The sequence below is a fragment of the Epargyreus clarus genome, unplaced genomic scaffold, assembly GCF_041222505.1.
Source record: "Epargyreus clarus isolate Ecla_fem2 unplaced genomic scaffold, WU_Ecla_fem_2.2 ptg000002l, whole genome shotgun sequence".
Taxonomy (NCBI): domain Eukaryota; kingdom Metazoa; phylum Arthropoda; class Insecta; order Lepidoptera; family Hesperiidae; genus Epargyreus; species Epargyreus clarus.
Window position 1 is genome coordinate 10,966,915 of NW_027332210.1, and position 13,279 is coordinate 10,980,193.

At 37.3% G+C, this 13,279-nt stretch overlaps 1 protein-coding gene across 7 annotated transcripts in view; it reads left to right on the top strand.

Annotated features, from left to right (window-relative positions):
* The window catches only part of Unc-115a (actin binding LIM protein Uncoordinated 115a), a 108,645-nt gene that overhangs the window by 69,805 nt on the left and 25,561 nt on the right, over positions 1-13,279 (top strand). For all 7 annotated transcript variants that reach the window (XM_073080320.1, XM_073080285.1, XM_073080277.1 and 4 more), the window contains exons 2-4: positions 10,986-11,146; positions 12,305-12,423; positions 12,991-13,205. In XM_073080320.1, the coding sequence (XP_072936421.1) occupies positions 10,986-11,146; positions 12,305-12,423; positions 12,991-13,205 (495 nt within the window). The remainder of the gene's footprint in view (positions 1-10,985; positions 11,147-12,304; positions 12,424-12,990; positions 13,206-13,279) is intronic.

The window sequence follows — 13,279 nt, forward strand, 5'->3', positions numbered from 1 at the left end:
ATTACCGAGTTTTTGGCAACCCGATAACTCGACTCATGGGAACATATCGTGCGAGCGAATTGTGACGCTTTATGGACGTTGTTAGCGTTGTGGCGATCTTGTTCCCACGTATATTGGCACCCATAAAGTATATGGTAGTAGTAAAGATCGAAAACAATAAACGGGTTTGTTGGGTCACTCAATCTACTTTTTAGTGCAAGAAATTTTCGATACGCATAAGGGACTAAATTTAATAATAGGGATTTTGAAATAAATGTATTGTAGACTTCATCTCAGGTTTGCCGACCCAATTTTTATAGCGGTAGTAAATAATATCTCAAATCTAATAAAAAATGTAAGGTCACTTAAAAGTTTCTCTGACTGTTTCACATTGTCCAGCTCGTGAGCACTAATAGTGGCATCTGATTCAGCTGCCATTGTCACGCCTATTTCTGTTACCAACAGCAATGATTGTTGTCTATTTCGGTTCGAATGCGTACTACATACAGGCAAAAAACAATCACCGCATTCATGTTTCTCTTGAAGTAGAAACACATTAAGTGTAATCTTTTTGTCCAGCCATTATTTGCTTTTCGATCAATATTCATGACATGCCATAAACTAGAATTTTAAAAACAATTGACACATTGCTTAAAAATATTTTTGCTTTGTACTTGGCTTAATAAACGTATCATCAACCAAGTTTTGATCTTTAAGAATTCTAGATATATTCGTACATACGTAGATCATACGTACAAGTATCTTGATCCGAATACTATACTAGATTTGCTATGTGATACAAAGTCTGCTGTAAGATTTCTTTAATCTCTCAACATTATTTAAGTCTAATGACTCAACCATATCTTATTTGTCTGTGTTGTACGAGTTGTACGTGACTGCAATTTACGAACAGTCCACTACATTTTGGTCGTGTTTTTCATTTTCATTCGAAGTGTTTTTCCACAAATAACAGCCGACATGCACCCGCGGCGACTAACTCAGAGGACAAAAGGTGACTTATAGGTTCATTGCACGCGTAATTTATTTAGATACGTACGTAGAAGCAATGTATCGAGACAAGAAGTTTTTTGTGAATTTTGAGTTTGTTTATGTTGTCAATTATGAAGATATCGTCATCGTCAACCCACTACTGTTCCACTGTTGGATAAGGTTCTCCTCTCAGGATAACATGGATTGGGCCACAGTCCACCGCGCTGACCAAGAGCGTATTAGTAGAATTCTCATATCCATGGGACCTTTTTTAGAGATCTCAGGTATGTAGGCTTTCTTGCTATGTTCTTCTTTAGCGTTAAAGCAAGTCATAATTAATTTCTAATATATATGTCGTATAACTTTGAATCATCAAAGATTAAGCCTGAGATTAGAACATCGGATCCCTTGATCGAGAGACTGAGTTTCAACCACTAGGCTATCGCTGCTGTTAAAAGATATCACGTATATTAAAGTGTTATATACATTTTGATTTGATCATTAAGCTCATCATCACATGTGTATAAGAACATAAGTTGATAATCAAACAATGATCGATCCGTCGCTGTAATTACACGCGCGATGACTAACTATTGTTCGGCTAATTAGCCCTCCGTAATTGTACACAAATTGGCCTGCATTGTGTTACTTTGGTTGGTGAAGATATCGTGTTATAATCAGAAATCAGCGTAAACGTTGATTAAATTGAACAAATATATGTTTCGTTTCGTATCTGTGCTTTGGTATCTGTTGCGGTGGTTCTGGTATATTTTGATGATCATATTATGCACGGAATCATTGATTCCGTGTTATTGAACTTGCCTAATTTATTATTGTTATTTGTTTAAAAAAGAAACATATTAGTAATGGCAATCACAACTGATAAATAAACGTTTCTTTACACATCTAGGCATTGAAAAAAACACGTTTGTTTCTAAGCAGGCAATTTTTCAAGCAGCTAAGGGAAACTAGCCATCCAGCCATCAATCTTGAAGTCCACTGGATGTTTGACATGTTCCTTCTTATTTGCGCCACTCTTACCTGTCCTGAGTCTTCTCAATCCATGGGTTTCCTGCGATCTTCAGAGGGTCTGGCAATTATTATTAATATGATTTATTGATTGAATTGATACTGATTAAAGAGTATACCTTTTTTTTCTATATATAATCGTGCTCTTTTTATGGACAATTACATCTGACTTTTGTACTGGTACAACCAAAACTCGATCTCCAAATATAATTTGATATCCGTCAGCGTGGTCATCTTGAAATTCGCTGTAGAGAGATTCAGCACTAACGATTCCAACATGACAATGTCCTTGTCAACTATAATTGCCAGTGCGCATAGTAATGACTCATGCCCGTTCCGCTCGAGATGTTTTTTGTAGTGTTATTCAAGCTTTAGCTATTAGATCGTCTTAAATTGAAGAATTCCACGGTTGTTTACTGAGACTAATATCGAAGCAGATCCGCAATCCGAAGATATTTAACCAGATTTTTTGTCTTATTTGTTTTGGATGGATATTAGCTGAAAACGTTCCATGACACATTCTAGAAATGCTTTAAGGTTATATGTTGTTATATCAAAAGAAAATAGTGATTAAGTTTAATTACATTCTCTTGAGTTCATAGTCATCATTAAATTATCATTACATACTGTTATGTTATCTCTAGTGATTCTTTTATGGAAACTAGTACAGCTACAGCTGTGTACTTAATGTTAAGCGCAATTTGCCGAGATGTGTTTCTAATATAAACGAACAGCATTCCAGGTCGTGAAGCGCCTACTTAACTTGCAATATCACACCATTAACATGTAATAAAGGAAACTTGTTGTTAGCTATTTGTATGCGGGGATGTGTCGGCGTGTTGACGTATGGCTGTCGGTTTACGAGGGCGCCGGCTTCAATCGATTGTTAATCTTCTGCTCATGTTTACAAGGGTTGTGCAATGCATCTCTGGTAATATAAACCAAAATGTTAGTGTTATGTTTTATGTCATAGTTGTGTTGCCGTAGTATTCTCTTTTATAATGGTTTACACTTTTTTTGCAACAACAGATGGATGTAGAGTCTTCAAAACTGTAACAACTGAAATTTCTACTATACTATTGAAAATTATTTATCTGAAACTATGATTCTGAAAGATATTTGAACTCGTTAAGTACAATCTTTCAAATAATATGGATACAAACAAAGCGCCTATCACACGCGCCTTGCGTACTTTAAACCTCGTTGCAGATTTAATTGATATATTCTCTTGCTCTCTGAATGAATTTACAAATACGACACTGTCTGTACTGTGCTATTTTGTTCAAAATTAAAGAACCACACTATCGCTTTGGAAGGACCTGTAATGATAGCTGTGTTTCTGTAAAATAAATAAATAAAACAAAATAAAAATGTACAAAATTGCGAATATGGTCTTGAAGCGGTTGGAGTTAGATGATGACGTTCAGAAAGAGATCCATAATTTATAGATTAGATTAGATTCTAGCATTAATTATCATGCATCGTTGTAATAATATACGAGTCCCCTGGGATATCCTCGGGAGTCGCGTCGGCGGTGGCGGAGCGTACCGCTACGCTCCTACAGCCGCTACGACAGGGCGATCCTCTGGGGAACCGCGCGATTTGCGACACTCTTGTGACATTGCTCTGTTTAATCAAGTGTTAGGCGTACGAGTTGCTTGTATATTATTAATGTTGTATTGAGTAAGCGACGGCATAGGTTTTCCCTACACTTAATAGGTATACTCAAAAGTAGGTTAATAATATACCATCATTATTGTTCAAAGGTAGTCGTTGTAAGCCAAGACAATCTAAAGTAAGTTGTGGTCTGTTTGGTATAAAGATTCCCCTACGGTTAAAGATGAACCAAATCTTAAATATATCTGAAGTTTGCTGCGGTATTAGTGTTCACTATTTCAGAATGGGATATAATTCTATGATTAAATTCACATAGTGATTCACGTCATTTCTGCAAATAGTACAAGAATTTCACGTATTTATGTGAATTTAATCATAGACATGTTCCTCAACTTGAGAAACTGTTAGAGGTACAAAAGTAAATCTGCCTCACCACACCCTCCAAAACACAACACAATAGCTTCACTAGCGGTGTTGTAGCCGGAGTTACATTAACAACATCGGAGTTATATCACCTTAAGATCCAATTTCAAGTTTGTTCAATCTGCCAATAGCTTCGCAAAGTGATAATGAAGCGCCCCGAACGCCACCTGCCGCGGCCGCAGTTTTTGTCGCGGTACGTGTCGGCGAGCGCTCTGACTCACTCGCTATCATAGACAGGTTTTTGTTTCTGAACACTTTTTGCCCGGACGCTGCATGCGATCGTTTTTGCTCACCACGTCAGGGCAAAGCCTACAGTCTATCCTTCATACGCTGTCACACTTGCCGAAGAGCGTTTGACAGATAGCTGGTCTGTAACATTTTATTAGTGTCAGGACACTGTAATTTTTAAAGTACCTACTGCTAGTTTAATTATATCAGATCGGATTAAAACCTCAACTGAAACGCTCTGTCAAGAATCTCATTTGATTTGTCTTTCCAACACATTTGAAGCAATTCTGCATTTCAATTATGTACTGTATCTATACAGATATAGGAGGCAAATAAAGTTTGTACCGTAATGCGTAAAAGTCTACCACTTTACAAGCTCGGTACATACTGGTCATAAAGAAAAAGTGTTCATCATTAGCTATGAATTGCCTCAATTTGCGATTGTAGTATTGCTATCTAATAGCTCTGCTCGCAACATCATTACTAACGTTCTCACAAATAAAATTTGATTGTATGATTGCTACGAGCGTTGGGTTTTGGATAAAAATGACTCTATATTGCTACTTTCCATCGCCATAAACATTGTACGTGGTATATTGCTGTTCAACTTTATTATTATTGCTCTTTAATACTTCCTCTCCGTAATGGATACGATGGTCATGCTTCTAATAGAGATACTGATATTTCCGTACGAGAATATCTTTACGACTGCGGAAACTATCTTATACATTGTACTGAAATGCAGCAAAATTGCGAAAGTTTCAGCGACAATGTAATTATCACAGCGTAGTAAAACCTCTATCTAAGTAAGTAAGTTTTTATGTATATCATAGCAATCCTTCCTAAATCCAACTTGCAATACTACATTTTGCAGCAATCTATTATTGTACACGTTTAATAATGTAAATAAATTGTATAATGTGTGAGGACGTAACTAGTATATTTTCAATCCTTATCAAGTTATCATCAGCCGATACCCAATTAAAAGTCAAGGGAAGAACATGTCTTAACACTCACGGTATCAGCAGTATGGTTCTCGAACCTATCTCAACAGGATATCTCCGTGATAACAACGTGCGATCATAGCTCATCTCGGCAGCGGCTGGCGCAGCGCCAGACTCCGCTATATATAGCAGCATTCCGTCTGGCGTGCATTCAGTGCTTATGGCGTTTACTAATGGTGTTTGCGTGATCTGTATGCCGAGCTCGGTGTGGACAGTTTGTTTGCTACACGTCGTATATCACACCCATGGATTAGAGATGCTTATTAGTTACGATATTACTTCAAATTGGTTTTTGTTGATGCTGCTTAATGTTATTTATGAATCAATGTTTATATGTCTCTTAATATGCCCTATATTTATGGAATGCCGATTGCATATGACATATTAGTGCATCGTTAAATAAACTTTCAAATACACTACATCTTAAAAATATTTAGTCGAATTCTTGAGAATCTAGTTTATTTCTAATTGGTTACTAATCATTCCTAATCTGAAGTATGAATAAATAGTCTGATTCTTGACCATTACACCGTCTAATAAAACAGTAACTACCTTTACATAAGCTTAAAGAAACATTGTGAATAGATAAACGTTCACGTATTCGAGTGGTTTCCAGCAAAAGCAGTTGACTCAGTAAGTAGGGGGAGACGGCGGCTATCTCGTCGTATGTGGGGTAAGAGTGTTATTAGGAGCGGGCGGCGCCGCCTGATCGATCGCTAAGCAAAGCTCATTAGACGTGCAGCGTTAAAACATTCTGCAGCGCTATTACACTATACATGTGTCTTTCATCTGCATTCATGTGTAGTGGAGTAGGTGCTTTCTATATACCACCACACGGAAATAGCCAATCACTTTCCTAAAAATTAAAAAACTAATTATTAAATATAAAATCATTTAAATTTGAGTTTATGAAAGGCTGTATGTGATCTGTTGGCAAATAATCTAGCGCCTAAAAATTCTAACAATCACTAGTTTGAAGTGATATTTATATTGTATACTAGCTGATCCGGCAAACGTCGTGTTGCCATATAAATAAAAAAAATGTTAAGGGTGAACAACCCTTATCACTCAGGGGTATGATTTCTATGATTCTTTTGTATGAAATAGTTAATACTGTTAACTTTTTTAATTAGGGATGACTGAGAGTGTTATAAACGAAGGAGTAGACAAATATAATCAGAAACCTTTGAACTGCTAAGCTATCGGGAGTTACACGTGTTATTGTGAGTCAACCATAAAAGATAGACATATGCTGTCGTGGGATAAGTTTTATATATTTTTTAGGAGAACATTTCCGTCATACATGATTTCTGTGTAGCTTTAACCATTTAGGTTGCACACGCGATGGAAGCTTAAAAAATGGAGTAACTTCTCCCGTTTTACCAACATTTTCCTTCAATGCTCTGCTCCTACTGATTGTAGCGTGATTAAAAGTATACTATAAGCAGCTCAGAAGTATGAAAAATAATTGTACCAAGTTTCGTTAAAATCCGTCGAGTAGTTTTTGTATATATATACATACAGACAGACAGACAGACAGGCAGACAAAAATTTTACTGATTACATTTTTGACATCAGTATCGATCCCTAATCACCCCCTGATAGTTATTTTGGAAATATATTTCATGTACAGAATTGACCTCTCTACAGATTTATTATAAGTATAGATGAATAAGATAGATAATTGCTAAGGATGTGGTAAGTTCCGTCGCTCACACAATATGTCTCAATAAATGACATCTGGACACCGCATCAAGTGTCCGACGTAGACAAAGAGGCCGTTGACATCGAAAATGTCTTCACAACACATTTACAAACTAATGAAGAACAAGTTCAATATAACAGTAACAATAAATTGATACTACCATTATGTGGAGCGACTCTCGAAATTAAATTGATACATGAATATGTGGAACAGGTAATTATAATGACAACAATAATAAACTTGTCCGCTCTTCATGATGGGGAGTGGACGGCGAGACTCTCCAGCATTAGTCAAGACAGACGTGATGGAATGCTGCGGACTGTTTTAGCTCCGCCAAGTTTAAAATACACTCGCCGCGTTTATTTTCTCATCGGATTTATACATACATATATCATCGCGGTCCATCAGGTTATTGATAAACGCGGCCGGACGTATGATTTTAGCAACATCCGGATACAAACCATTCTGTTTGTAAAGATGTAATTGGGGAATGATACAGAGGAATATAATTGTTTTGACGCCGGAGATTCTTTAGTTTCTTGACGCTTAAGGTTTGCTTTTTGTAATATTTTAACAGTTAAGATAAAGTATTTTCTGCTAAAAAAAAACAATGTTTTATTGTTATTAGAAAATTAAAAGCAAAGTTAAATATTATAGCTGTAAAAAGCAAAAACATGCAAAACGTTCATAATAAACATATTATGAATGCGGACGTAACTTAAGGAGATACTCATCCATTCAAAGAGAAAGGGGTTTTAAAATAAAAATATTAATTATCGACCAAAATACCCTCAATAAGACCGCATGTCGTCCATATGGCTACCCTTTTATTATTCTTCCTTCATAACTGCTCATACTACTTATAACTTGCTCTAAAGAAATGGGGGACAAAGGGTTAATACCCACTGTAGTGTCAATCCCCGGCCAGTCTCTTACGTTATGTTTCGATACAAGAATTAATATTAACCATCATAGTATTGTCAAATTGTTTTACGTATCAAATTAAAAAAAAATGCAGTAGGTATAGCACAGTGACTAGTCAGTGAGTGCGTATAAACCTTAATATATTTTTATTAGCTTCTATTATCAGCTTGGTCGTAAGGGTGTCCGGTGACTTCAAATGTTCTGTCGCGTCGTCCTAACACCTGTTTCCTTTTACGAAAGACAATTGTAAAAAAGCTTGTAAGTACGTTGGGAGCTATATATTTATTATTATGCGTATTTCGATCCATTTGGTGCAGTTGCCACTTGCCCTGCCACGTGCCTTACATACATTAATTTTTAGGTTAACAAAAATATATTTTCTTCTACGGATCCACAAATGATAAGAATAGTGTTATCCGTCATTTCGACATTTTCCTCATCATTCCGGCATTTTATGCACCGTTCAACCATATTTGTTTTTGCTCCCCTTATATACCTTCTTATGTAGTCATTCACAGTCATTATCATTAGTCATTTCATGGTACATTTTCATCCCCCTTAAAATTTCTGAACTCTTCCATGTGAGTTCTTTGTGTCGCTATATATCTTATTAATATTGTATCTGTTGTACTCCCACTTCACTTGTGTGCTTTTTGAATCTATAGCCTATTGACATCTACTGGACGTAGGCCTCTTCTAATCATCGACCCTAACTGATCCTGGATCTTGTAAATCCATCTGATATCTTCTACTTTCATCAGGTAATTACTTCACCTGGTTATACTCGTATGTACATTTTTTTACTAAATGTCGCATCTACCAATGCAAGTGTGTCCACTAGAACATTAGAAATTAAAATTCTACGAACAAGTCGCACATGACAAGTAAAAGCGAATTTCTAGTAAGAATGCATTTAACATTCATAGTAAGTTAGTAAGTAACCCATGCCAGCGAGGACACCTGTTGTTTTTATGTCAAATTCCTGATGCTAATAGCTCGTTCATTTGAATTGCAACCGATACTACTTAGCAATCGTAATATCGTTTGTAATTAGTTTTTGTCCTCTGTACGTGGCTTTGTTGTAATTGTAAGTAGGGTTGTTTAAGTTTCGGGTGCATTTAAATTTCTTTATTGTAAGATTTGGATAACTAGCTATTATTGAAATGTATTCGAAATACTAAACAATCTAAATGACGATATGGTTCAATAATCAGACCTTGGCTATATCAATAAGTACAATAATTGCAAGTCTAATTACATTTAGTCAAATAATCACAAAGTAAAAAAATAAAAATGGGTTATATTCTTTATTATCTTTTTAATTTAGATATTCTGCCGTTATTCTACTAACCGCTTCGATTACGAACATCCGTACATGAAATGGAATTAAATTTTGTATAGACCTACTGGGACGTTTAGAAATTATTATTTAAAATATTTATTTTACTCTACCAAATCGGATCACCCCTTATTGTATCAGATGTACCGGTGCGCACGAGCGGGCGTACCGCGCGGCAGACGTGCGCGTGCGCGGCCGCCAGATGCGCGCTTATCAATGGCTGTGTTGTGGCCGGTGTAGGCGATGTTGGTGTGCTGCGAGATTAGCGGACAGATAGCGCGGATTTAAATAGATTCCAATGGATATCGTTCCCATTAACGTAGTAGTGAATGAAATCGTTTCATACACAAATATTTCATGAAAAATTTTATACGAAATATTTTTCCTGAAATATGTTGTATTTAATCCTGCAATAATTTTTCCTTGAGATTATGGGTGGTTATTATGAGTCCTCAATATTTATTTTTAATTGTCTTGGAATAATTTTGGAAAATAGAAAATAGACACTATAATTATAATTATTTATTAACGTTGTAACTTCGTCATTTAATGTACGGCTTTAAGGTTTCGAATTGTAAGCCCTTTATGGTTCTAATTAAACCGCTAGCCTGCAGAGCAGTGACATGTAATTGGATACATTATGACCTTTATGCTTTCTTGATTAGTTGCTGTCAGGTGCGAGTATGGTTTAGATCGCACGCAATGCGGTGAAAGGTGAGAAACTATGGTGTCTTCCTAGAAAGCTGAACGCTGAATAGTGGAAACTCTGACATATATAACACACTTTTGAATCTTTATCCATAAGCAGTTTGCCATTAAATTGGCTGATCCGTAATTAATTAATCCTTATAGAGCTGTTATTACGACGTATAAGAGTTATAATTTAATCTTAATTGAAACCGCCGCCGCCTACCAGGGATTACAGACTCTTGATTACGATAAAACTTTAGTGCCTGGTGTAGTATTGTATATGAAAACATTTTTGGTAGAGACTTTCGTAGCAGAAAAATGTTTTCCAGGTGATAGCATAGCAAGATCACGTCCATCGGTCATTTGCGTAGCAAAGTATTGTTCTTTATATACCCATAGCAAAATAACATTTACTACTCCAGAGATTAACGTAGGAATAAATATTTTTATCTTTACAGGTAATAGCGTAGCAAGGAACCTTATTTTCGTAGCTGGAACCGATTTCATATGCGTAGCAAAATAGTTTTTGCTGATTATTGGCGTAGTAAACTAACTTTGGCTAAATCTAATTAATACAAGAACACGTGAGAGCTAATGCACGTGCCCAATATTGTGTTCTCCTCGGTTTGTGTTAACGGTTGCTACGGTCCTATGACCTCTTATTAGGTCGTCGGGAAATTCCCAGAAGTATTGATTTGTTGTGACCTATATGTCATTCACTCGTTGATATACCTGCAATGCGTTATCATTCTTTTTCAATGTATTGTTTTCCGTTTAATATTTTCGACTGTTTTAAATGTATCACTCGTGAAGTGTTACATACGTTACTTAGCCTATTTGACTTCACGACCCTTAAAACACAAAAAATAATTGTATTTGGTCCCTTTGCTCTATTTTCTTTTTAAGTGTCTTTTGCTTCTCTATATGATATAGGTTCTTCGTAATCGTCGATTATATGTTTCGTAATATCTTCAACTGTCTTAACCATCTTATGTGTTATGTCGTACAGCTGGTCACAAGTATCTGATAGTATATTGTATGTGTTTGTTTGTTGCAGGCAAGGTGGTGTGCGGCGCGTGCGGCGGCAAGTGCAGCGGCGAGGTGCTGCGCGTGTCCGACAAGTACTTCCACACGGCGTGCTTCACGTGCCGCGCCTGCGCTGCCTCCCTCGCGCGCGGCGGCTTCTTCTGCAAGGACGGACACTACTACTGCCCCCAGGCAAGTACACACACACACACACAAACACTTCTGAGTTCTGACTCACTGACAAATATTCGGCGTAAGGAACGTTGCTGCTTGATGCTGGATGCGATTCACAGTAACATCTGTTTCGCTAATATTTTTCCTTGTTCAGGTAGAAGGCAGGTACACAAAAGATGTTTATTCTATTTCAAACGTCGTAATTCTGAGAACTGAAATTATATTACAAGCTGATATCTGCAATTCCCTACGTTTTGTTTAGATCGGAGGTTAAACTAACCACCACAACAAAACCTTAAATAGGTCAATATGTGTTAATAAAGAAAAACTAAATTAAACCCGCGAGCAGGTACTGTATAAGTTATGTGTAAAACTATTCCCGCGATGGCTTCTGACCTAGTTAGTGCGTTATAGAGTGATGTTAAATGTTATGCTTGTTTATTTAATGGCTGTTATAAAAGTGCAGTTTCGTAGTAACTGCCGTAGCGAAGCTTAGAGCTGTCGTTATGGCGGTGCTTTAAGTTCTTTATGCAAAGAAAGTTCGCATCGTATAATTTTTGAATTGCAAATGCATTAGAGTAACCTGATTTTACCGTCCGCCATTTATTTGTTTATTCAGGAGATACAATAAATGTATTCCCTTCTAAGTCCGTACCAACTGAAATAAATGTTTTCACAGACATGTTATATCCCTCCTCCGTGATTATGGAACACGAAATAAAATATTTCTCGCTTTGATTTCGTCTAAAAATACGAGGGCTGGCATATACGAGTAAAATGAGATTATTAGATAGGCAGCGAACACATGCGATAGGGGAGTGATATTATATTCTCATCACATTTTTGTATTATTTATAACAATTTGTGAAATTGCCCTTTATCTGTTTGATTTTTTTCGATCCCAGGCAGTTTTTAACACAATTGGAATTCATTACTTACTTTAGTACATATATGCATCCAACATGATATTGAAAATATTTTCTAAAATCATCCTATAACCAAAAAACTAAAACAATATATTACGATAAGATAGATAGAATTGATTGAGGAGTACCATCCGCCTAGCAACAGGGTTGAAAAAATATTGTTCGTGTACTCGTATGTATCACAAGCAAGGTCGTAACGTATGAAATGTTGACGTTGTTGTGATCGTTGCAACTGTTTTTGTGTGCGCAGGACTACCAGCGCGCGTTCGGCACGCGGTGCGCGGCGTGCAACCAGTACGTGGAAGGGGAGGTGGTCTCCGCGCTCGGCAACACATACCATCAGAAGTGCTTCACCTGCGCCAGGTGCAAGTGAGTATTACCACTGTCACTGCAAACTGTTCAACTTGGTTAACTACGTTATTAATTTGTATCATTTGAAATGTATGCCTATTAGGTGACATCAAATTTGTTTTCAAGAAATCACAAAGACTACTACACTGGTTTTAGTTATTTTATGATATAAAAATAATGTGTTAAATCCTGATCATTGCAGACAAGATTTACCTGCAAGTTATTCTTTTGAGCACGGCTTTATACATCGTGTACTCTAATTTGTTTCAATTAGCTTAAAAGAGTAACAAAACAATCGTACAACTGTCGTGGCGTTCTATCAATCTGCACTTGACTAGCGTTGTGGATTGTTACCTCTTTATTTTGAAAGGAGACCCGTGCCCTGTAATGGAACAAGATATTAATGATAATTGCTCATTTCATTCTGCAAGGAAACGTGTGTCAATCAGTGACACGATAATCGAACGCTATCATTATAACGAGTATCATAATGCTCATTATTAAATGATGGCGTTGTAGATGAAAATGATCTTGACGACGAAGGTGATGTTGTTGATGGACACCAGCGGTATCGTGGTGTTGCAGGCGCGCGTTCCCGTCGGGCGAGAAGGTGACGTACACGGGCGCGGAGGTGGTGTGCGCGGGCTGCACGGCGGCGCCGCAGCGGCACACCGCCCGCGCGGCGCGCTCGCCCGCCGCCTCGCCCGCCTCGCCCGCCTCGCCAGCCTCGCCCGTATCGCCCGTCTCGCCCGCCTCCGACCACAGGGACCAGGTCGACAGGCGGCAACCTGATCCTAATGGTGAGTACCACTGGACAGTTGGATTCACTAACAGGTATAGTCCGCGCCAAACTGCTAGTCCGCTCCGAATATAG